At 66.5% G+C, this 25,525-nt stretch overlaps 1 protein-coding gene across 1 annotated transcript in view; it reads right to left on the bottom strand.

Moving 5' to 3' along the window:
• Positions 1–25,525, bottom strand: part of RXRA (retinoid X receptor alpha) — a 67,096-nt gene that overhangs the window by 13,609 nt on the left and 27,962 nt on the right. Inside the window, exons 2-4 of the mRNA XM_032866238.1 lie at positions 8,870–9,135; positions 3,527–3,677; positions 3,252–3,431 (exon numbers count right to left, since the gene is read on the bottom strand). Of these exons, the coding sequence (XP_032722129.1) occupies positions 3,252–3,431; positions 3,527–3,677; positions 8,870–9,079 (541 nt within the window). The 5' untranslated portion in view covers positions 9,080–9,135. The remainder of the gene's footprint in view (positions 1–3,251; positions 3,432–3,526; positions 3,678–8,869; positions 9,136–25,525) is intronic.

Here is a 25,525-nt window from a genome sequence, read left to right on the forward strand (position 1 = left end):
AAGAAGGAAGCAGAGAGGCGGGCAGTGGGGCGGTCCTCCAGCCTGGGCGGGCATCACCCCAGGTGGGGCCAGGCCCCCCATCAGACCAGAAGCGCCAGCAGCACCCCCCACCAGCCCTGCCACCATACGCTCCAGCAGACAGGCCCGGGCACAGCCTGGCCGGCGGCCGGCATTCCCACCGGGGCCGCAACCCCCACCTCCCCGGGAATGCGGCTGAGCAAGTCCCAGGCCGGTGCTTGTGTACGCAGGCCCCTGCATTGCCCAACAGAGATGCTATCTGCCGGCACCAAGGAGGGGTCTCTGTCCACTCTGAGCCAGAGCAAGCCCCTCCTGAGCAGTCCCTGAGGGTCAGCCAGTCCGGATGCCAACCCCGAGCTGCTCCCTCCCGCGCAGCACTGGGGGACACCGTCTGGGTGCAAGCCCGCTTCCTCGCCCGTACCGGGGCCCTGATCACAAGCTTCCCTGCAGGGCCACGCAGCCCCGGCCAGCCTGGAAACCAACACCTCCCATCCTCCGTGCTCCAGGTCAAGCCCAGCGTGGCTCGCCCCCACTCCCCTGGGTGCCACGCTGCCCTGCTGCTGGCAGGGGCCCCAGCTCGTCGCCGAGACAACAAAGAGGAAAGGAGCAGTTTCAGGACCAGTTCCGGGGGGACGGGGCAGTTCCCGGCACCCAGCCACAGGCCTCGGGGCCTAGGAGACCCTGGAGCTCCCTGCTGGACTGGCTCCAGAGTCACACTGGGGCCACTGGTCACTCCACTCAAGACAGAGGCTGTGCACTGGGCCCCAAGCACTGGGCAAGCACAGGGAAGGGGCCCAGCTGTGTGCTGCTGTGTTTGGGGCAGGAGAGAGCTCCGTGGGAGGGTTTTTACTGCACATTTGTGACTTATAAATCCAATACAAGGCAAGAAGCGGGTGGGCCCTGCCGGGATCAGGTATTTATCTAACGGCCCATGACTCAGGTCTTGAGGGACGTGTGCTGCCTCAGGAATGCACCCAAAGCACCAGACTCATCCGTCAGATGAGAGAGCAAGGCGAGAGACACACAGGCCGGCGAGACTCCGGATGGAGCTGACGGGGGCAGCCCGGACCCCTCCCCCCACAACCTCTGCAGCCCGTCTGTCTCCGAGAAGCCCAGCAGCAGGGCGATGGGGCAGGGTGCCCAGTGAGGCCCTCCACACAACACCCTGTCCCCGTGGGCACCAGGGCAGGGGCCAGACCAGGCCTCTTCCACCCTGGGACCCTGGAGCTGCACTGGGACAAGACGGGCATCACCCAGTCTCTCCCGGGACGGGCAGGGGAGGCGGCAGCCGGAGTCTGATGGCGCTCAGGCTCCAAGCAGCCAGGCTAAGGGGGCTTGAGGAAGAGGTCAGCATCTCCGGAGCCGTCCAGGGACCTGGGGGGAGGGTCACTCTCTGGGGCCTGGAATGGCATCCGGGCCTCGAAGAGCAGCCCTATCGGCTCGTGTTCTTGGCCTCAGCACACGCACGCCCTCCGGCTGGGCTCACGCTCTCCCTACACCCTCCAGTCTTAGGACATCAGGCTGGACATCGGCCCGCAGCTGGGTTCCCCGACCGACACTGACCACACTGGGGTGGGGGGGGGGGCGCTGCCTGGTAACGTGACAATCATGGTCAGTGGACGCCTGCCCACAGCTCAGTGCTCATGCCCAGCACCCAGCATGGCGCCTGGCACCAGGAGAGCTGAGCTTGGCAAGCAAGTGGTCTCGGGCACTAACCCAGGCTTGCCCTGTGCTAGGCTGTCCTCGAGGAAGCCCGAGCCTCCCCCAGCATGCCGGCACCCAGCCCTCTGCCCAGGCCCCATACCTGGGCACACACCGGTCTACTGCCTGCAATACGCTTGCCCTGCCCGAGTTCCTGTCCCAGCAACAACGCTGCATGGACCTCCCCCAGCAAGGCCTCCCTGATTACAGGGGCATCCGGAGGAACCGGGGCCAGGTGCACACGTTCTCCGGCTGGGCACGTGCGTCCTCCGCCCGGGATGGCCTGAAGGAAGGAGGGCAGCACTGGGAGCCGGACGCCTGCGCCCCACCTGGCATGCGACCTCAGACAAGCCCTGGAACCCTCTGGGCTTCAGCCTCTCCACCTCCACGAGGAAGAGTGGATGGACCGAGCAGTACAGGGAACAGGCGCCCCGACCAGAAGGCCTGGGGGCACACACCCCCCACGGACGGCACCGGCCCCTGCGGCTCCCCTTGCCGGGAGTGGCACCATGTCCTGCTTGTCCCCTGCAGCCCGGAGCAGGAAATCCTGCAGGACCGCATGGACCGTCTGGGTCTCAGCTTCTCCCCAAGAATCATGGAGCTAAAAGAGGAAATGAGACGAGAACCACAGGCACCGCAGGTGACAGTCCTCGGCGGTGGGCCACTAGCCTGGGGACCCGGTCAGGAGCAGCGGCGGCACAGACGGGAGCCGACACAGAGCCCCTGATTCCAGAGAGCACCTCCCCAGCCCCACGAGGCCCTGGGTACGAGGGCCAGCGAGACGGGCCCCCCACCCGCTGCATCTGAGCACAGAAGCAGAGTGTAACCCAGGGAATGAATCCAGCAGGACGCAGAGGTCGGCAAGCCTGCAGATGGGGAAACTGAGGCCCACAGCAAGAGGCTGGACAGAGGGAGGTCACACTGCCACGCTGGGGCCAAGGGCTCGGGCCCAAGTCTGGCTGAGTCACTTAACAAGTTCAATGGCCTCAGGGGAGTGACCTTCCATGCCAGCTGTCCCCCTGCCCTGCCCCTAACAAACTCTGTCCATAAAACCCCCATACCCAAGCCTGAGAGTCCGACTGCTCTGAGGACCCAGGGAGCCTTCGCCAGGTGCGCAGAAGGAAGCGGGGCCCAGGGCGACCCCAGCACTCGGCGGGCTCAGGGACACCCGCTCGGTCTCCGGAGCATCCTGCTCAGGACACACAGGCACCCGCGACCCTGGGCTCCTCCCGCCCCGACCCCACCTCCCACCTCGGCCCTCGCGGTGCTTCTGCCCTTGCCCGGCGTCCCGGAAACCACGCACCGGGTTGCCACGACCTCATGGTATGACCATGAGGGTTTGATCGACGCGAGTCCGCCACCGGGCTGGAAGGACGGACGCGGGCCCCTCGGTGACCCCAGGCACGCAGCAGGCGCCAGGGAAGGTGGAGCAAAGCCCGGCGCACAGCCACACGCCCCGCAGGGAGCGAGCACCCGTGCAAGCAGGACGCGGCAGTGCACCAACCCCCGCCCCCGCCAGTGCCCGCGCCCACCTTCCCGCTTCATGCCCATGGCCAGGCACTTCTGGTAGCGGCAGTACTGACAGCGGTTCCGCTGCCGCTTGTCGATCAGGCAGTCCTTGTTGTCCCGGCAGGTGTAGGTCAGGTCCTTGCGCACCGTCCGCTTGAAGAAGCCCTTGCAGCCCTCGCAGCTGTAGACCCCGTAGTGCTTGCCTGCGGGGAGAGGCCCCCGTGACCACGCCGCCCCGGCCAGCCTCCCGCCTCCCTGTGCCCCGCTTGTGGGGTCCCGCGGTGCCGCAGCGTCCTACCTGAGGAGCGGTCCCCACAGATGGCACAGATGTGCTTGGTGAAGGACGCCATGTTCCCTGAGGGGTGGGCCGGGACTTTGAGGACACCATTGAGGCCCAGGGGGGGCTTGATGTCCTCGCTGCTGCTGACGGGGTTCATGGGTGAGCTGAGCTGAGGAGGGAAAAGCGGGGGTGTCTAGGGGGCACATGTCAGCATGCTCCCCCGCACCCACCCCACGGTCAGGGAGCCGCCAACGTAACCCCACTTTACAGAGAGGGAAACCGAGGCTCAGAGGGGGGCCCTGCCCACCACAGGCCACACAGCTCAGGAAGGGCAGGGCCCACCTGTGCTGAGTGGCCACCAGGCTTCGGGGGGCTGCTCTGCCCACAGCCGACCCAGACCTCAGGGGAGGACCCCTGAGGCCCTGCTCATGCCCCCGCCCCTCGCTCAGCTAAGAACCGCCCCCCATTACTGTGCACGCCCTGGACAAGACCGCATGAACTCGCCACCGTCCCCATGAGGCAGGCACTTGGGGGAACCCCGACCCACAGATGGTGGGTGCCGAGGCCTGGTCCCAGCAGACCAGAGAGTCGGGGTCCATGCAGCAGGCCACCCTGCCGGGGCCGCAGGGATCAGAGTGGGGGTCCCGGGTCATGTGGCTCCAGGCGTGCAGGGCCAGGCCAGCACCCCTCGGCGCCCAGCCCCGCCCCTCCTGGAGGAAGCAGGGGAAACTCACCAGTCACCCGGCAACAGCCGCGCGGCGGTGACAGCGGTGACACAGCAGTTTTGGTTCTGCTGCGTCCAGTCCAGGGCTGCTGTCAGCACCCAGAGACGCTCCCCACAGCAGCCCACAGGCTGGCCCGTCTCCCCGGTGCCGGGACCCCAGCCGCGCGGCACCCCCATACCCCCACTTCTGCAAACCCGGCGGAGGAGGAAACCGGATGGTGCGGGCGTCTGTGGGGAAGGGCGGCGGGCGCCATGCTGCCCCCTGGTAGCCCCGGGGCCCCCCTGCCAGCGGGAACCTCGCCTCCTTCCTTCCCCACGGCCCCCAACCCCCCCTGCCCCTTTCCTTAAGGGGCAGGAAGAGCGTGGGCTCAAGGCACACGAAGCAGAAACCACCCAAAGCCTCCTTCCGCGTGGGCCTCCATGCGGCCCCCGGCCCGCTCTTGGTCCTGGGCCGAGCGGCTCCGTGAGGACGCTTAACCCCTGCAGGACCAGGGTGGGGCGTCACGAAGAACAGAGCAGCCCCCCGGGCAAGGCCAGCAGGCCCACTTGCTCCGTCTCCAGGTGCCAGGAGCGCCCCCCAGGGAAGACAGGGGCCTGAGCAGGGGCGCGGTCTGTAAGAGCCCCAGCGCCCACGCCGGGTTCATGTGCGCACCCCTCAGAGCGCGGGAACGCCCCCTGGACCCCCATTTCCCGGGTTGGGGGACTGGCGGAGCAGCAGGTGAAGCTGAGGCCTCGGAGTGGCAGGTGGTGAGCACCGAGGAGACGCCCGAGTGCTGCAGAAGGGGAAACCAAGGCCCCAAGAGACTGGCTTGTCCACAGCCGCTCGGTGACCCCAACCAGGCGGTCAGAGACACAGTGCCCCGGAGCTCATGGGCCGGGTGGGGACAGGGGAGGAGCGGGGTAGGGGGGACAGTGCAGCTTCGGCAAGGCCTCCAAATCACGTCCCCTCCATTCATTGTGCGCCTTTGGGGAAATCACTGTCATTCTGCCCCTGAGGTCACTGGTGTGCGGGACTAAGGGCTGCTGGCCACATAACCGAGCAGACGCCCGGGGAGTTGCCTCAGTGCTCAGCCTCCAGGAGGGGGCACCGCCAGCTGGTCCCCATGACCCACCTGCAGGGAGCCACCCAGGACACGAGAGCAGGAGGCCTGTCCCTGCGCTGTGGGAGCCTGGGCAGGTCTCCGTGTGGCTGGGTCCACTTGGGAGCACAGGGAGAGGAACCTGGGCATTTCCTCTTTCACGTTTGCCCACAGCATGCTGGGCAGATAGCGGGCCACCTGCCCTCCCAGCCTCCCATGTGCATGCAGGCCCTAGAGACTGGTGCTTCCCCTGGGTAAACTGAGGCAGGGCTGCAGCAGGGAGGAGGCTGGCCGGGGACCCACATGGGAAGGAGCCACAGGCAGGACGGACGGTCAGTGATGTGGCCCCGGACCACGTGCCGGGGCATCCCTGCCCTCCCGGGCCTAGGCATCCCACGAGAAAAGTAGTCGTCCGAGGAGCCCCTGCACGTGTGGGGAGACGAGGGCTGGGCCGGAGACCCCACTCAACACAAGCTACCCACTTCGCTTCTTTGCCTCAACTAGTACGTGGTCCCCACAGGGCCAGCAGGGCAAAGCTGTTGGGGTTGGGCTCGCTCTCCACACCGCTCCCCCTGCCCAGCTCCAAGCTGATGGGCCTTGGCTGGGTTCACAGCTCCCGGACAGAGGACAAACCGATTCCCGGGGGCCTCGTTCTACCTTGCACACACCCCTCCCCAGCCCCCCACCTACGAGGGGCTGCTCCCCTCCTGTAGCCCACCCCACCCCACCTCTGGGGAGACCCACAGCGCCAGCAGCCCCACGCTGGAGCCCGATGGCCGCGTGCTGTGGCCAGGGTGGGGGCCCGTCTCGTTTCCCCTTTCAGACCCTTGGCATCTATTTCAGTTCCCACCGGAGCCTCCAGGACTTACTAAAATCACCACCTGCCTCCTCCGTGCCCCACCAGGGTCTCCTGACGCCTCACGAGGCTCCTCTCTTCCGCGCCCACCACGCCCTTCCTCCGGGGCCCACGGCAGGCCCTCCCCACCAACCCACGGGGGAGGCCATCACCCACGGCCAGAACCGGGGTTGAAGGCTCAGGCCCGCCACACACGGAGCAGGTCCTCGGCCTTGCCGGCCTCACGCTGCCAGCAAGGCAGGGGCAAACCCTGCAGCACGACCCACCTCACCTGGTCGCCCCGTCCCAGAGCCTCACAGCCACAGGACCCCTCAGCCCGAGAGGATCCCGCACCGGGGAAGCTTCGCCGGGCTGGAGACGCCTGGACGCGGGGCTGCCCACGGTGGGCCAGGTGCGGCGGGCAGGCTCTGGGACGAGCGGGGGACGCTCCTGGGCCTGGCACTGATGGAGCCCCCAGACCAGGAAGAGATGCGGGGCCGTTTGGGCACTCGGCCCAGCTCACACGGCGGGCCAAGTGGGGTGGGCTCGGGTGTTGACTCCCCCTTCCCTCAGCGCTGTGGGCTCGAGCGGGCAGCCCTCCGCAGAGCACTGGGCCTCCCCCAACAACAGCAGAGAACCTCCCCGTTCTGGCAACCATGACTTCGCGGTTGTGGTTTGGGGAGGGGGTGGGGCATGCCCCCCTTTGAACTCCACCCACATGCCCATGAATATGGGGAACCCCAGGTCTCCGAGACAAGCTGCTGAAACTCAGAAGCTGCGCTCGCTCCAGGAAGGAGCTACGGGGGCGTGGGGCTGGCGGCAGGGTTCAGGGGAGACGGAGGCCCAGCCGGGAAGGGCAGCCAGAAAGGCCAAGCACGGCGCGAGGAGGGGTGCGCAGACTGTGGCAGAACTCACTGTGGCCCACCCGACGGACTGACACACAGACAGATGGGCTGCCGACCACAGGGCAGTAATGAGCATCTGGGACACAGGTTTGCTTCCTGCCCTGCCCCGGGCCCAACTCTTGCCCTGACTCCGTGTCAGCTTCATGGGACCCGGGGCCCCTTTCCCCACACAACCTGGGTTCAACCAGCACCCACTAAGTGCCAGGAACCAGGCTGAGCGCAGAGAATAACAGAACAGGACAGTGTGGTCCCGAAACCCCTCACTCCCTAGCACCGCACCGCCCTGCCTCCAGACAGGTGACTAGTACCGAGGGGCAGGTGCCCCCAAGGTCTGAAGGGCATCACTGCCACCGCTGGGCTCCTGCTGTGCACGAGCCCTCGGGATGTCTGGGACAGGTGGCAGGCCTAAGGCCGGCAAGGACCCCCGTGGGGCTGAGGGTCTGCAGGTGCCTGCCTCCATCACGGTCCCCAAGGAGCAGGTGCGGGCTCCCACTCCTTGTGTCCTCTCGCTCCCTGCACGGCGCTCTGCAGCCAGCAAGAGTGGGGGTGGGGCGGCCGTGCTGAAAATGACCTGGCCAGGCCCAGGAAGGCAGCCGAGCCTCCTGCATGCCAGCACCTCAGGCCTCCTGCCTGCTCTGGGGCCCAGGTGACATGACAGGGGCCCTAGCTATTCTGCCCCCTTCCCTCGGCCACCAAGGGCTGACAAGGTCACTCTGGAAAAGCCAGCAAGATCCTGCACCAAGGCCAGCCCTAGAGGCCCAGCCAGACAGGCAGCGGGCGGGCTCAGAGGTGCCCCAGGCCTCCCGAGCCAGGGCCAAGGAGGGCTGCCCTGCAGGTGGCATGGCAGTAGGGGGTTTGGGAGCCCCTGGGACACGGTGGGCACGATTAGATGTATGGCTCTGGGCAGGGACGCCTGCACTTCAAGTGCCTCCCAGCAGGCCGTCCTGAGGCTCCGTGGAGATGGTTTACAGACCCTCCACCATGGGGGCCTTCACCTACTGGGGCAAGAAGGGCGGCGCGGGCACTTGGACTCGGACGGGGAATGGGGCCGTCCCTACTCCAGCAAGGACAGCTAGGACTCAGGCAGGTCTCCCATCCACCCAGCAGAAATCCACCAGGAAGTACACGGAGCTGGGAGAAGGGAGGCCCGACCGGGCCCCGGGGCCCCTTCACAGCGCAGGGACCTCCAGAAGAGCTCAGGACAGCTCTGCAGGGGTTTGGGTTTGGATGAGAGGCGCCCCGCAGAGGGTGGGCCGGGCCTCCAGGATCCGCATCGCAAGAACCGAAGTGAGCCAGGCCCTGCCGGGCACCAGCTTCCTGATTCATGGACGATCCCGAAAGCCAGGGGGCTCCGAACACGTGACTGTGGGAAAGACCACAAGCCCCGCAGAGGAGTCCAGGGCCTGGTCCGAGGGGGGCGCATCTGCACGGAGCCTGCGCGTCTCTGCCCTGGGATCGGGGCCCAGGGGTGCCGAAGCCCCTGGTGTGGGCTGAGCAGAGCCTCAGAAGCAAAGGGCCGAGAAGGGGCAGAGGCTCCAGGGAGGTGGGTTCAACCCGATACACACAGAGCCCCCACCTCCAGAGCCGGGCCCCGGGAGCAGGGAGCCCCCCGACAGCAGGGGCCCACTGGCACAGACGGCCAGCTGCAGCGAGCCTGGCTAATGACCTCTGAGAGTCCACGGCTGGGGAGCCGGCCAGAGCCGGCCTCAAACTCAGGCGGGAGCCTCCTCTCTGAGGCTCTGCTTCCCAGCGGCAAAGGGCAGAAATGACAATGCGCGCCCCCCGGGTCCACAGGAGGGGTCCCACCTCTGCACTTACCTGGGGGCTGCCCGTGCCGAAGCCCAGGGCAGGTGTGGTGGGCACTGACATGGAGTGGGGGCCCATGGGGGAGCTGATGACCGAGAAGGGCGGGCCCATGCCGTTGATGGGGGAGCTCAGGGTGCTGATGGGTGAGTGCAGCTGTCCCGGGGAGCCGAGAGAGGAACCGATGCCCGGGCCCAGGGAGGGGTGCAGCGAGGGGGCGGCCATGGAGCCTCGGCCCGTCGGGGAGTTGAGGGACGAGGAGTTCACCTGGGTGGAGAAGTCTGTAAGACAAGAACCCAGAAGAGGGTGGTCAGGAACGCACACTGCCCAGTCTGCTCCCCGCGGGGCACAGAGGCCACAGAGAGGCCAGGCCCCGGCACCCCCATGGTGAGCCTAACCCCACCACGAGCCTAACAGTTCATGCCGCAGATTCCTGCCAACAGGAGGCCGGAGCGCAAGGAGCTGCCCCCCGACACCCGCCAACCCCGGCTGCGGGGCGCAGGTCAAGCAGGGGACAGCTGCCAGCAGCAGGCTCTCTGGTGCCCGTCCAGGCCAGGAGGCCAGAGAGCCGCCTGTCCACCTGGAACGCCTGCTCACCACGAGCTGCTGGCCCCTCTGCCCGTGCGCCCAAGGGGAAGGACTAAAGGTGGGCCGTGACAGTAAGGGCCACGAGGCTGCCGCTCCCCGAGTGCCCACCATGTCCACGAGGCAGACCTCGTGCCCGGGGCTGAGAGCCACGTGCTGAGTACTCATCCCAGCCCAGCTTGCAGACACGCCACCGAGGGCCCGAGTGCCCACGGCTGCCCAGGGCACAGCACATCTGCCACCAGGAGGCTGACCCCCACTCCGAGTTCTGGGGCCTCAACACACCACCCCGCCCACGCCTGCCCAGACGCCCCCGCGCCCACGGCCCCTCAACCCGCGAGGCCCCGGAGAGACGCCCGCTTCTGATGTGCCCAGGCCCGCTTCCGCGGGGGCCTCGTGGACAGGCCGGGGTGTGTGCCAGCCCAGAGGCTGCGGGGAGAGGCTGGGACCTCCCACACATGCTTTCATCTCGGGGATTTCAAAGCCCCAGCGAGAGCTAATGAGGCCTTTACCCCACCCTGTAGACTCTGCAGGAAGAAGGTTCCCCCGGAGGAAGGCTCGGGCCACAAATCCACTGCCCACGGGCAGGCACCAGCACAGCAGCAGAGCCGGGGAGCCCGAGGCTGCCTCCACCCGCAGCACGCCCTAGGGCCCCTCCTCCAGCCTCAGCCTTCCCACCTGCAAACGGGCCTCGCCCACAACGCCACAGCTCAGAGGGCCCAACCCGGCTGCGCCCCTCAAGGCTCCGGGGACCACTTGCCTCCCTGAACCTCGGGGCGGCTGTGTTCCAAAGGCCACCCTGAGTCTTGGGGGACAGACCCCATCAGCGGCGGGACACCACGACCAAGCGGCCGAGCTGAGATGTGGCACAAGTGACTCTGGCCAAAGCCCTTATCAGGGCCATACGACCCTGTCCCCAGAGATCCTGGGGGTGGCCAGCCGAAAGGGTGGGGTGGTCCCACGGGGAAGTGCCACCCCACCAGAGGCCCAGCCCCCGCGAGCATTTACCCGCTTCCGCCTCGCCGCCCCCGGCCCGCAGGACACTTCCCCCTCCTCCCCGTTCCATGGGATCGGAGGCGCAGAAGCCGGCCTGGAATCCCACGGTCCAGCCGGGGGTGGGCGAGCCTCTGGCGCCCTGACTCCACTGACTCCAGCCTCAGCCGAACCAGTGGAAACGCCAGTCACTCACAAAATCAGAGATCGCCCATTTCAGTGAACTTGAGAATGAAAACTAGAATCCCAGCGGCACTGGGGGCCGGCAACGCCTGTCAGCAAGGGTGGGGGTGGGCACCGCAGATCTGCCCTGTTGGTCTCAGAGTGCCCTAAACACGTGTGCCTCGAGGGCCATACCTTCCCCAGAAAGCCCAGGGGGGAGCAGCGGGGCTGACGACAGAGGACAGGCAGGGAGAGGTGTCTGTACACACCGGACCCAGGCCGGGCTGCCAGTCCCTGAACCAGGGGTTCCTGCGGCCCTGTCCACCCATCCGAGACAGACACAGAGACTGAGGCACAGACCGCGGGCGTGAGACTGGCCCGAAGGCATGAGTGCCGAAATCCGCAGCTGCCCCACACCAGGCAAGCAGGGACCCATCGTGGCCTGCCTCCCCAGCCCGCAGCCAGCCCTGGATGAGGGCCCGGTGCCGGCTTCACCCCTGCCCAAGCCTGGGCTTCCCTGTCTACACACACCCGCGTTGCAGAAGCCAGCCACGGCCTGGACCAGGGCTGCCCCCTCCACGCAGTCGGACGGGCACCTCTCTGACTTCAGCGTGGACGCGAAGGGGGACAAGATGGACTCTGCAAAACAGCGTCAGCGGCCAGCTCCGCGGGAGAGCACGGAGACCCCGCCAGGTAGCCAGGGCACCCGGGGCTCCCAGGCCCAGAAGGGCGTCCCTGCACCCCCACGCACCTTTCTTCCTAGAAGCGGGAAGGAGACCAGGATGCCAGGGCCAAGCCCAGCAGCCACTCCTAGACTCCACCCCCTGCCCAGGTGCTCCGGGGGCCCAGGGGGGCCTGAATCAGACCGGGACACCGCAGGGCTTCTCAGGGGCCGCTCGCCTCAAGGGGCGGGGTGCAGGGGTGCAGCCAGTCGCCACAGGTGCTGGGAGGAGCATCCGCTGCTGCCACAGCTCCCAACTGCGGGGCCCGCGCCCACCCACCGCCCACCCTGCGGGCCTGAGCTGCTGCTTGTTTGCTGCTCCCCCCAGGAAGGGGAGGGAGAGGCAGGAGAAAGCTTGGCCGGAAGGAAGGAAGGAGGGAGGGAGGGAGGGAGGGAGGGAGGGAGAGGCCTGTTTGACTGCCAGCTGCCAGGCTGCACCCCAAAGCTCCCAGCCCCTCAAGGCACTGCCTGCCCCTAGCCCAAGTCTGAGAACCAGGAGGGGGGGAGCAACCAGGGGAAGAAGGACCCACCGCCAGCTTCTGTGCGGCCCCACCCCACCGCGGCTGGACGGCACAGGCTCAAGTGTCCAACAACTGCTCCAGTGTGAGCTTCTGGGGCTGCTGAGTCTGGTGGCTACACCGGCCCCCCTCAGCGCATGCCCCCTCGGGAACCCTGCTGTCCCCAGGCCCCACCAGTGTGTGCCCCCTCAGGACCCCTGCTGTCCCCGGCTGTCCCCCACCAGTGCGTGCTCCCTCGGGATCCCTGCTGTCCCCCCACAACACGTGCCCCCTCAGGACCCCTGCTGTCCCCAGCCCCCACCCGTGCATGCCCCCCCCCACCCCCCTCCCTGGCTTTGGGTGTTTCCTGTTTACACAGAGCATCCACAGTAGACACTTTCCCGGAGCCTGGGTGACAATGGGCTGGGTGTGTTTTCTGGAGTCTTCTGGAGAGAGACACTCTGGCCAGGAAGGGAATGTTACAAAGAAAAGGCAAAAAAAGCCCACACATCCTCCGCCTGCAGAGGCCCTGCCCGCCCCCCTCCACACGCGTGCAAGGCTCCTGGCGGCCAAGCCCCTTACCCGCCCCCACCCACTGAGAAGCAGAGGAACGTTCAGGCCTTGTTCTTTACAAGTCATACCCTGAACCTGCTCTGGCCTTGTCACTGGCTGGTCACCACACACTTAACTGACCCCTGCTCAGCGCGGCTGCAGGACACAACACAGGCTCCCTGCCCCAGGGATGCAGAGGAGCTTGCGAGGGAGGGGCAAAGCCCGAACCCCAAACCTCACACCCTCAGCACCCCATGCCCCTGACACTGCACATGCACGCACGCGCGCACACACGCGCGCACACACGAACACGCACGCGCGCACACACGTGTGCGCACACGAACACGCACGTACACACACAACACACACGTGTGCGCACATGAACACGCACGTACACACACCACACACGTGTGCACACACGAACACGCACGTACACACACGTGTGCGCACACGAACACGCACGCACACACACCACACACGCACACACGAACACGCACGCACACACAACACACACGTGTGCACACACGAACACGCACACAACACACACGTGTGCGCACACGAACACGCACGCACACACACCACACACGCACACACGAACACGCACGCACACACAACACACACGTGTGCACACACGAACACGCACGCACACACGTGTGCGCGCACACACACCAACACGCACGCGCGCACTCCTTTGGGACCATGAGCCATCAGTGAGACTGGGGAAGGAGGCCGTGGCCTGGAGCTCACAGGGACCTGCAGGAAGGACAGGTCCCTGCCCAAGCGGGAGGCCCAGCAGCCCCAACATGGGTGAAGAGACCTGGAAAGGCTGCCAGATTCGGTCCGGGAAGGCCACATGGGGCAAGTGGCAGACAGAACTCTCTTTTGGCACAAAAAGCACTTCAGGCCACAGAACCGCTTCTAAAATGCTAACACCCGGAGGCCGGCATCAGCCACGGGGCAGAGACGGGACGCACTGGGGTCTCAGCCCCAGGACCTCCCTGCACCCCAGAGCCCGACGGTGAAGAGCTGTATTTGGTAAAGTGTGTCAAGTAAAGAAAGCTCTCCCGGCAATGGACAGCGGCGGGACTGCTTCTTGGGCTGGTGAGCTCCCCATCAGAGCCGCGGGCAAGCAGAAACTACATCCACCGCTCAGAAATGGCCCAGCAGGCGGCCCCTAAGGCCCCTTTGAGAGAGGGACTCTCTGCACCACCGTCCAAAATCCCTGAGCTCCGTGTGCTCCCTCCAGAACCCGGTTCTGGAGGGACCCCACAGCAGGGAGCTGGGAAACCCCACCAACGCCTTTCTGCTCCCCACAGGGTAGACAGGGGCATGTGGCAGGAAATGCCAGCCAGCCCCACTGCGGTGGGGTTAGGGTGCACCCCGGGACTCCGCCCCCTCTGGGGCAGCTCAGGGCTCCTCCAAGGCCCTACTTTGCAGAACCGACTGGGGCCGAGTCCAGGCAGGCCACAGGCCGGGGCTGCATGTCTAGTGGAGAAGAGGACGCGGGGCCAGCCAAGCGGGGAGCTCAGAGGTGGGGAGAGACAGGAGGTCCAACAGAAGGAGCATGAGGAGGGGTCCCGTGGGCGGGCATAGGCCAGAGGCTTCGAGGGGGGGCCAGAAGGACCGCAAGGGGGCAGGAAAGCAGGTGCCCAGGAGGAAGAGGGGCACAGAAGACCCCAGGACAAACAAGACTGGGTTCTGAGCACAAGCTCCCCCAGGCTCTGCAATTCTGTGCCCCTGCCTGGGGACCCGCCCCCCCCCAGGAACCGAAACCCCACGCAGAGGTGCTGGCAGGCCTCAGGAGCTTCCCAGGACACCCACCTTCAGCCCCCACCTTCCGGAAGGACTGCTTCCCCTGCCGCCGCCGCCGCGGGAGGGAGAAGTGGCCGCCCGGCAGGGACTGCGGTGGGGACCACGACGAGCGTCTGGGTTTGGGGGAAGCGGAGGGTGGCTGGAACAGATGGAGGAGATGGAAGGACGCTTCGACCGGCCACGCAGGGTGAGGGGCCTTCGGGAGCTGGGGCTGGGCCGGCCCTGTAGGAGCAGACCCCTGCCTGCCCCCAGGGTGCATGGACCCAGCCCCACGTAGCCTGTCTCCCCTCCTGCACACTAAACGTACCCATGGCAAGACGCTAGCGTGGTGGCCGCTCTCCAGCCTGCAAACGGTGGGCTGAGATGCAGGGGCCCTGCCACGTCCAAGCCCACGGAGCATGGCCCCCCGAAGGCCGCCCCGCGCATGTCAGCTGATGGCTCAGGTGGCTGCGGCTGAAATTTCAGTTCCCCTGCCCTGTCCCAAACCAGTGGTGCCAGCCCCAAACCCCAGCCCCTGCTGAGGAGGACACAGGTCAGCTGGGCCTTCCCAGGGGGTCGAGAGAAGCCCTGGGCTGCTCCTGCCCTGCCCCAAGCACCAGAGGCCTCGGGGCAGGGTGTGGGGGTGGGGGAGCACGAGGCAGGCAGCCTCGGAGGCCCACCCTCTGGCCGGCTCAGCAAGCCCACGGTCCCACAGCGGCCAGGACTCGGGACCTGCCCCGCTCTACACGGAGCCCGCAGTGGACCAGATCCACCCAGATCGCAGACCCGAGAGAGGGAGAGAGGAGGGGCACGGCGAGCCAAGACACAAGTTCCTCCACCTGCCCCCACCTGTGCACCGCGAGCGGCTCCAAGGGCTTTTGGTTCCTGGGCGCCCGACAGGCACTTCACCCCCCACAGGTCCCCCGGAGACCACCAGATGGCTTCTCTGAAGTACGGCTTCACGGCGCCGCCCCACCCAGCCCTCTGCGACGCGCAGGGGGGCCCAGGGGCCCGGGAGCAAAGGGGGGCAGGCAGGGGGACACTAAAGACCCGGGGACAGATAGGACACCTGCTAAATAAAGGACAGACACCATGACCCCCCGCAGCCCCAAGGCCTTATGGGGGGCCCAAGTGACCAGAGACGGTGGACCTAGCAGGCAGAGGCTCCACCCAAAATTCAGGAAGGGTCTGAGGCTTCCTTGGGGACCCCAAGCGTTCATGTCTCAGTGACCCCAGGTGCGCTGGGCCAGCTCAGGCCTCTGGACTCTGATCTGCCCACCGCCTCTGGGAGCTCAGGGCTCCAGAACCAGCTGAGCATGAGACCCCAAGGACTTGGAAATGCCAGACCCACCTGTGTGGTCACTAATCCCCACCCACATCAGGGACAGCAGGGGCTCGGCTCCCGTCCCACACCCCAGAAGCAGCCACACAGCTGGGCTCTCCCCCTGGAACTCACAGCTCAGCCCTCTGCCCGCCCTTGTCCCACTGCCCCTGGAGCCACCCTGGCCCCCGATAATGGGATCAGGGCCTGGCTCAGAGCGGGAGCACGGGAAACGGGAGGGAGAGAGGAGTTACAAGGTGAAGGCAAAGGGGCCTGGGCCCCGACACAGGAAGGTACCCAGCACCAAGCACGGCTGGTCAGACGCCTGCCGCCCCCCCAGGAGAAAGAGATAGGAGGGCGGGGATGGCACATGCAGCCTGAATCTATGGGGCCCCATCAGGCCCCTTCCCCAGGGCCCCGCACGGCCCCCCAGGGTGTGAGGACAGGACTGGTAACACAAGATCTGGAGCCAGGAGACAGCAACCTAAAGCTCTCAGTGCTGACCGTCTTCAAACCCCCCGGCCCTGAAAACAGCTCCTGCAATGCCCCTCACGGGCCCCGTCGAGGCCCAAAGGACCTGATGGGAAAACCACTCTCTGTAATAAAGCTCAGGGCAGGACATCAGTGCTGATATCTAGCGAGCACTCAACGACAAATACATCTGTCCTGTCACCAGGACCACCACTGTCACCGTTACCATCGTCGTGACCCATCACCACCCCCACCGTCAGCCCCACCATCACCCCCGCCGTCATCACCGTCATCACCATCGTCACCGTCATCACCAGCAGCACCGTCACGATCACCGTCACGATCACTGTTACCATCAGCAGCATTACCATGGCAATCACCACCATCACCATCACCGCCATCACCATCACCCATTCCCTGGGCAAAGCCCCGCCCTGCCACACCGCACACACGACGGTGGCACGCTCAGTACCTGATGCTAAATGGGATTTGCCACAAGTAGTGAAAGGGACGGCGTTTCAGGGTCGGGCCGGCCATCCCCAGCAGGCCAGGGCTGGTGAGGGCAGGGGAAGAAGAGGGGCGGCACGGCCGACTGGTCCAGGGAGGCACTGCAGTCAGGCCCAGCGGCAGCAGGTGCAGGTCCAGCCACTGGGGGGGAAGCCCTGGGCCTGGAAGGTGCTCCAAAAAGAGCTGAGGAGCGACAGCACTGAAGCCCGGGGGCACGAGGGCCAGCATCTCTGCTGGAGGCCACCCTTTGCGTCCCTGGTCCTCATGGCCACAGCCCCTACACCAGGCGCAGCCAGAGTCAACCAAAGGCATCTGCACCCTTTCCCCTGACTCCTGCAGCTGGCGCTGCCTTCGCCCGCTGGGCTGGCAGCACTCAGCGAGGCCTGCAGCGGGCACTCTCTGGGGTACCCTAGGGGCTGAGCTACACGCCCAGCCTGGGGGAGCCCTGCTCGGACCATCACGGCACAGAGGACGAATGGGAGTCTCAGACAGCACGTGGCCCCTAAGTCTTCACAGCTCAGACCCACAAAAGGAGAGGAGCAAAGTGGGGGTGCGAGGCACACCTCGGCCTGGCACCTGGTGGGTGGGGCCGGTCTTCCCCCAGAGCCCTGCCTCTCTGGCCCACCCCATCCTCACCAGGCCACCCGGGGCCCCTGGGAGCCACAGAGAGAAGATCCCAGAGGCTGCTCACGGCTTCAGGGGAACGGGGGACATGGCCTAGAGTACAGACACCTCCCTCCTGGTTCCGACCTGCACAGCACACAGATGCCCCCAAACACAGGCTCAGGGAATGCCAACTCCCCACCTTCCCTTCCCTCTCCCCTGCAACTGCAGGGGCTCCCAGAGCTTCCAGCAGGGCCGGCTTTTCCAGGAGAAGTTACGTGACCACAGGCAGGGTGGTCACCAGCAGGCAGACCTGGCCCCAGAGGCCTAGGACTGTGGACAGGCAGTGGTCAGGACTGGTGGTGTTGGGTCAGCGACTGTGGGAGGGCGAGTCCCATCCCGAGTGCTGAGCTGGGCTCCTGTTTTGGGGCACTATTTCTCCATCCATCCCATAGGCAGAAACCTCAAAGGATGCTGGCCCCAGAGTTCCAGCCACACAGTTACCCACTAGGGCCCCCCCATCTTGAGACCAGTCCTTTTAGGAGAGCTCCAAGGCATCTGATTTTACCAAAAGATGCGCACATCTTTCTACCCCAGAGATGACGGTGTGGGGGGAGGGCAACAAGGCTTCAGGTGGCCTCACTGATGGGGCTACGTACCCATCCCAGGGACCCCGAGGTGAGGACAGCCCAGCCCACACCAGGGAGGGCGTCAGGAGAGTGCCCTGGTTGCCAGGACCTGGAACAACAACGCTGCGTCCCTGGAACAACAACGCTGCGTCCCCGGCCCAGAGAGATGCTAGTTCCCAGCCCTGTGGCCAGAGAGCCCTCGGCAGGCTGGCCAGGGCACCCGTGTCCCTGGGCACCGCAGGCAGAACGCCCCACGCTGCTGCCCGACAGCTGGGCCACACCTCGCATGCGGTGGCCTGGCACGGGCCGCCTGCCAGAGAGACCAAGCAGCAGCCGCAGCTGACACCCCCAGGCCCGCGGGAGCCAGGGGTGTGGGGGGGGCACTGGCGCAGAAAGGGTTGACGAAAGGCGCACAGAGGAGCCGGCAGCCACGACCAACCTGCAGTGACGCCACCACACCGGCCATAGCCAGACGGAGCTCCCTGTACCCGCGAGCCTGCCACGTGGCACCAAGGGGGCTCCGAGGCTCCCTGGAGAGAGATGCCGCACGTGGCTCACGTGGAGCCGAGGCAGGGCCTCCGGAGCACACCCACCCAGCCAGTGCCATCCCAGGAGCTCTGGGGGCTCCTCCACAGGCAGGGAGAGGGCTCAGGGGGTGAGGATCCTCCCAAGCCTGAGGCCCCCCACCCTCACAAAGACGCCCCGTGGCCAGTGGCGTGGCCAGACACCAGCTGCAGGTGCCACAGAACCCAGTGGCCGGCAGCAAGGCCCACCGTGGGGACGGAGTGGCGGGCGCGGGAAGCACGCTCACCTCTCCGGGGCCAGGCAGGGGCTCCTGCGTGCCGCGGCCTCCCCTCGAGGCTGTCCCCTCCACTGTCCCCAGGCCTGGCGGGGAGCGGCCCAGACGGCAGCCGCGGAGGAAGGTGGGCGGGAAGGGGGGAATTCCTGGTGAAAGCCCGCCTGCGGCCTGGCACCTTGAGGCGGGAGGGGCCCCGAGCCCACGGGCTGCTTGAGCCCTTCTCTTCAACAGGAAAAGAGACGATCCTTGTTTCATTCTGAGCTGTGCTGCCGCAGCTGGCTCCAAGGCGGCTGGCCCGGAGGCCCTGCTCTGTCGCGGAACGCCTGTGCTCTCTGCCCACTCCAGCTGGTTTTCTACTTTTCATTTGCATCCCCGTTGGCTTCTGAGACACACTCGCCCAGACGCCCAGGGCCCAGCCTGCCCCACGGCACCCAGCCTCGGTGGGGGGCGGGGCCTCCAGGCAGGTGGGTGCCAAGTCAGGGACTTCTGGGATGGTTAAAGAAAGGGGACGCTCCGGGTAAAACTCTGGGCCCAGCGTGCATGGGTCTCACCCCGGGGGCAACCCCAAGGCCCCCTTCTGCCCACAGAGCACCCCCTTTCCCGGACGCAGCACGAATGCTCGAAGCCCCCAGGACGTGGCTGCCTGGGGCCATGCAGCGGGCAGGACCAGGCCAACCCAGGAGTCCCTGGAGAACAGGGCATCTGCTCCGTTCCCAAGGGGTTCCCGGAGGGCTTCCCAGGCCCCCCATCACCACGTGCCATGAACCCTGGCCACACAGCATCGTCCCCTGGGCAGAGGCTCACCCACGCTGTACTGACTCAGCTGGGAGCCCTAGGCTGGGCCCAGCCGTGCACGGGGGCAGCAGGCAGAGTGGTGCAGCTGGGAGACAGGGCCTCACCCGTGAGACAGACCGAGAACAGGACGTCTGCCTGCCGGAGCGGGGCTTCCCCGGGTCAGCGGCTGCAGGGGCGCCTCCCCTCCACAGGGCGGGGGCCTCTGTGGGTGCTCCCCTGCACGGCGCGGCCGCCCGGCCCCCAGCCCCACCCAGAGCAGCCTCTGCACACCCCTGCCCTGCCCCACCTGAGAGCCCTGCCAGCTCCTTCCCGTTCTGGGCAAGAAAATGCCCCACGGGGCCCCCTCTAGGGAGCCTGACGTGTGAGCCCTCACTGCCGCGTCCCTGGCCGTGATGCCCACGAGCTGGGCTGGATCCCCAGCTCAGAGCCAACTGCTCACCCAGCCGCCCACGGGGGCCCTGCCGTGTGCCAGCCCCCGCCCTCGACTTCCTCCCCCGGGCTGCCAGCCTGGGCAGGGAGCGGGGAGACAGAGACCCAGAGAGAGCCGTGCAAGCACGCGTCCGGGCCTGGCAGAGCCTAGAACTTCGTTCGGCTCTGTCCTCACAAACGTCAAACCATGTCGCCAGGATACCGGCTGCGGACGTCCCTGGGGGCTGGGTGTGGCCACGGAGGGAGACGGGCAGCATCCATCCCCAGCAGTCCCCTGCCCCAGGAACCCAGAACAGGCCCCAGGGAGCACCCACGCTTGCACCCAGCCCACCGCGTCTCCAGCAGAGCAGGGGGCAGACGGATGGAGGGACAGAAGGCCCATGAGAGCCTCTCCCTGGGCTCTGGGTGATCACAACCTCCGTCCGCCCCACAGTGCCCCCCACAAGTGCTCAGCAGCCCCCCGGTACAGAGGACAGTGGCAAGCAGCCAAGCTCAGGTCTGGCTACAGACTGGCAACCACCGCCTCCGCATACCCAGTCCACAGCCATCCCTCTTGCTGATCACTCAGGACTGGCCACAGCCCACGGTCACTGCTAGTACCTGCCATAGCTCCCCATTATATACCCCCAAACTCCAAAGCCCCTGGCCCATCGTGGAGGCCTGAGCCCCCTGGTGCCCCAGCACTCCTGCCTCTGCCACACTGTCTGAGTGAGGCCAGGGCCTCTACCCTCGCACCTCCTGCCCCCAAGCCCTCTCCCGGGCCCTCTCTAGCTCACCAGCGTCCACCTGTCAGGAGTCTCACAAACAAGCCCCAGAGTCAACGTGGGGGAGGGGATCTGGGGAAAGTACGTTTCCACTGTCTGCCACTGTCCTTGGGACTATCTGCAAACAGCTCCGTGAACTACAAATAATGGGCAGTCCTCAATGCCCGGAGTGGGGGGAGGGGTGTAGGGGCAACAGGGCTGGGGACCAGCCACCCCAGGACCAGCCAGGTGACCAATGTGCATGCCCAGTGGCAGGGCCATGCTGAGAAGCCCAGGGGACCCGTCCCCTGCCCTGGGAAGCTGGAGCTCAGTGTGGTCCAGCCTCAGGGGTGGGGGCAGCCAGCAGGCAAGGCCAAGTGCAGAGGCCGGGAGGAGGCCAGCCCAGCACACAGCAGCGTCCATCTCTCACTCCACCCAGAGAGAGTCGGGACACCTTCTCGGCATCTGAGAGAGAGAAGCCGGGGCCCAGAAACATGCCTCTGAGACTTCACACCCACCCCAATTCCCAAAACCCAACAGTCCACGGAGCAGCGGCCCCGGCCAAGTGGGCAAAGGGCCTGGAGGCCCCCCCCCCCGCAACGAACACACAGCTTGCCAGCTGCCTGGGGACCCCTCAGCACCTGGCCCCAAGAGCACCCAGCTGTGTCACCTGGAACGACCTCCCTCTACCAAGAGGCCCCTGACACAACCCCTTCTACTCAGATGCCAGAAGACCCCAGAAACATGGAGAAAGCCCTGATGTGCTCAAACAGCGGCCACAGACGCCAGAGGCTACAAGCTTCGCGCGTTTGACTCCCAGAAGCCTCCTCCTGGCCCAGCACTGCACGTGGGGCTGACACAGCACTCGGGGGCTTCCCGGGAACGACGAATTGGAGCAAGAGAGACGTGGGACCAAGTGGCGACACGCAGGGGACCGGGGAGAAGCCGACAAATGAGACCAATGCCCAGCAGCCAGGTCCACGCTCCAGGCAGGTGGCCAGAGCCACAGGCCACACCGTCCATGGGGAAGCCGGTGAGCGTGGCCTGCAGGACGCTCGGGGAGCCTGGCCCCATCCCCGGCGCCCACGATGACCCCCGCTCACACCCCGCACACACTGGCACCACGGGCCGCCCAGCTGCAGGAACCGGTGCCCCAGCCTCTGTTCAGGAGCCCAGACAGGGCCCCACGGCTCAGGACAGGTTCTGTGTAAAAGTCACTAAATGATTCTAAACGTCTGTCGTGACAAAAGGTAAACAGCCCTAGAAAATTCTCTAGCTCGGTCTATCTTACAGATATGGAAGCCAGACCCAAGAAATGAAGGGTCCGTTCGGGGTCAAGCCTGGAGGCAGACAAGAGACACACACACACACCGTTCTCACCCCCAAGGAAGAGCTGTCGAGGGACGGAGTCCCAAACCCCGCCGACACCTCCAAAGCCGGAAAGACCGAGCCCCTGATTCCAAGACACATGCCAGAAGGTTCTTTGCTGTAGGAGGACAGGGCGACCTCGAGCGGACCCTCACAATCACTCGGCCAGGACGGCCCAGCGCAGAGGGCAGAGGCAGGTGCAGCTCTGGGTCACCAGCAGGCCGGAGCCGGCCCCAGGATGAGGGTGTAGGGCAAGCGTGCCCTGGGCCCGTCCCTCGGTTCCAGGCACCACAGAGCGTGGGAAAGGCTTGCGAAGGGCATGTCAGGGGCAGGCGGCCCCCAGTCAGGACACTGCCGCACCCAGCTGCGCGTTCCAGGGCCAACACCCTGGAGTTCCTGCACCGTCCACACGGCACAGGCCAAGCCAAGCCATGGCTCCTGACACAGAAGACGCAAGCAGGACCCTGAGACAGTAAGAGTCTGACGTCCAGCAGCTGCCAGAGAACTTTAAAGGGCCTGGTGGTCCGAGCTCCCTGCCCCCAGCCGGCCAGGTCTGTTTGAGCCCCTTCCCTGCTGCACACCTGGGCCTCGGTTTCCCCTAAACCCAGGCACAGAAGACCGCGTCCCACCAGGGACATTTACGAAGGCAAGTCAGCCACCTGCACCAGCCCCGGTGCAAACAAGTGCAGACCACGCAGGCACCCCTGCTCCTCTTCTAGGGCCAAGAGCCGGGACAGGCAGGGGCACGCCCCCCATTAGCACAAGGGGTTACTGTAGCCTTTCACCTCTCGCCAGAGCCGGCACCAGCCACCCCCACCCCCTGCCGGCCTCCTCCCTGTCCACAGCCCCCCTCCAGTCAGACTCGTTCCACGGGTCCCCACCTCTAGTCTCCCAGTGGGAACGGGGAGTGAGCCACACCCCAAGAAGCCCTCCCCAGAGGTGGTCGCCCTTCCCACCGCGCCCCAGAATCCAGCGCCCACGCACACAGGCCAGGCTGCCCCCAGGACCGCCAGTCCCGGCCTCACCTGCCAGCCACCTGTGGTCCCCAGGCCGCCAGGCCAGGCCTCCTCCCGAGAGAGAGGCCAGGAGGTGCAGCCTCATGGTGAGTGTGGGTGACAGGTCCCACCATGGGGGAGGCCCCATCAGCCCCCGGCCCGCTGGCTCGGGGTCCCACGGCCTCCGACGGTGCAGGGCGGCGATACAGGGGCGGCAGGGGGCCGGGAGGGAAAGGAGGCGCAGAAGGACCAGCGTCGCTACGAGGCAGCCGCCGGCGTCCAGAGCAAGTGACGCTCGCACCAGCCCAGCGGGCGAGTTCCCCTTTCCCAGGGCCTGCCCAGCCCACCACCCTCACCCAGACACCTGTGACCACAGGCAGCTCCCATTGGCTGAAACCAGCACTTCTGGGAAAAGGACAGGGACCCCAGCCTTGTTTCCTCAATCTGAGACGCAGCAGCCCGGGCCGCAGCTGGTGCAGCAGATGGGCACGCTGCCCGCCAGAGCCTGGGACAGAGGGACAGCACCAGCAGACTGGAGTTCAACCTGCCCCCACCGGCCAGCCTCCTGCCCCAGTGCTCGCTGCTGTGAAGCCAGGGCAGACAGGGCACCCCTCAAGCTGCCAGCCCCCCCGCCATGCTGCCAGCCAGCACGGCCTCCAGCGAGGGCTCCTGCATCCAGATGCACAGTGCTTGTTCCAGCCTGGCCTGCGATGCTGTGTCCTCCCTCGTCCCCAGCAGCAGACGCGGCACGGAGCCCTGGAAGGCAAGGGTTCCGCGGGAGGATGCGGCAGCAAAGGTGCAGGCCCAGAGGCCGAGAGTTCCGGACAGGACAGACAGAGGGAGGCTGGGGTGAAGCCTGACTGTGGGAGGTGTAAGGGACCACAAGGCGCTGCACAGCCAGAGAAGCACGGTCTGCACAGGCCAGGACGGGCCCCCTCGCAGCCCACAGGGACTCGGCCTCGGAGGGGAGAGGGTCTTTGGGAAGCAGGAGGGAAGCTTTCACAGGCCCCCAACCTCTCTTCAGCCACACAACGGGTCATTCTTCTACAGCACTGACTGCCTTTTGTGGCCCATCAGCCAATGGCCCCAGGCGGGTGGTGGGAGTGGGGGGGCACGGGGACCACAGCACGCACCCTTCAACCCCACCGGTCCCTGCCCGACAAGGAGCCCGAGGTCTGACCGGGTCGACCCACGCTGAGCTGCGCTGCCCAGAATGCCGGGGCCGAGACCGTGCGGGAGACTCTGAGCAGCGCACCCCCAACCCTGCAGGCTGACCGCACACCCACCCCCACCCTTACCCCCGGGCCTAGCACCGGCACTGGGGACGGGCCACCGAGACCGAGATGTGGCCAGGGCTGGAGGCCCACACAGGCCTAGGCCGTCCAGAAGCCCTCCACAGGACTCACAGATGGGCCACAGTCCTCATGCACAGGCCCAGACAGTCCCTGCCCCCAGGCCACTCCAGTGCGCCCCACACCTGTCCCTTCATCCGCTCATGCCGCCCTCCACCTGAAACCCAGCCAGCTGTGGGACTGTGGCAGCCTCTGCCCTCTGCCCACGAAGGTCCACGCTCACGGGGGCCACTGGGTTCCTGATTCTTGGACTCCTCCATGGCAGGCTCTCCTGGTGCTCACATCCCCACGGCCGGTCACATCCCCCAACTCCATCCTGTCACCAGGGACCCATGTCACGTCTCCGCTCCCTCTGTACCCCACGAATGGCTGCTCAATCTGGGGTTCCGGGATCATGAGGGAAGAGCTCAGGAGTCACACTGCGGAGTGGAGAGGCCCAGAACTCCCAACTCCAGGGTGAGAGATGGCACTGCCTATGTTTTCGTTTGGTTTGGGTTCTATGCCCTACGCACACGTTGTTTTCGTAGTGACAAGAGCCACCTCAGCGGCACCCTGACTTCAGCAAGACCCCGGCCAGACAGGGCCAGGCTGCCGCTGCCTCCTCCTTGTTGGACACAATCCCTCACTCACTCCTCTCCAGCCTCCCAGCGCCTGCCCGTCTGGTTCAGGGCCGGGACCATACCTGGGTAAGCTCACCCGACGGACAGGTGGGCACGTCCCGGCGACAGCAGGCATGGCAGCCGGGCCCATGCGAGGCTTTCCGCCAGCTCTGCCGTGGCTTGTGCCCAGTGGGGCCCCCAGCTCCTCCTCAGCTGCCTGTGGCCTGGCGGGTCAGCCGGCCTGCACCCCCAGGGCCGGGCAGGACAAGGAGGTGCGGCCCCTGTGAGACTCCAGGCCCCCATCCCATGGGGTCAGCTCACTTTTCCACAGCATCTCCTCCCCGGAAAGCTAACTCTTGCCATTTGGGGCAGCCGGGGAGGAAAAGGTGCCCAGTGCCACCCTCGGCTTGCCCTCCACAGCACAGGGGTCTAGGACGGCAGGGCCAGCCCCCAGAGGCCACGCAGATCTATGCCTGCCTCTGCAGGACAAGAAGCAAGCCCCACGGACCGGCGGCCTCGGGGAGGGCAGCCTGGACAGCAGTCCCCGCCACGGCCCACCTGTGTGCTGACGCCCGGGGAGGCCAGAGCGCCCCCGACCCCGGCACATACGCCATGAGCCACCTCCACGTCGGCCACAGGCTCCTAGAGTTCACCAGCACGGGGCTGGCCCGGGGCGTGGCCAGGTGCCTCCGGGCCCCTGGGGGTCTCGCCAACAGGCCCATCCAGAGAAGCTCAAGCAGCTGGCGGCAGGCGCGAAGC

This window comes from Lontra canadensis, unplaced genomic scaffold (assembly GCF_010015895.1).
Source record: "Lontra canadensis isolate GAN:19392208 unplaced genomic scaffold, GSC_riverotter_1.0 scaffold30, whole genome shotgun sequence".
In the NCBI taxonomy this organism is placed as follows: Eukaryota; Metazoa; Chordata; class Mammalia; order Carnivora; family Mustelidae; genus Lontra; species Lontra canadensis.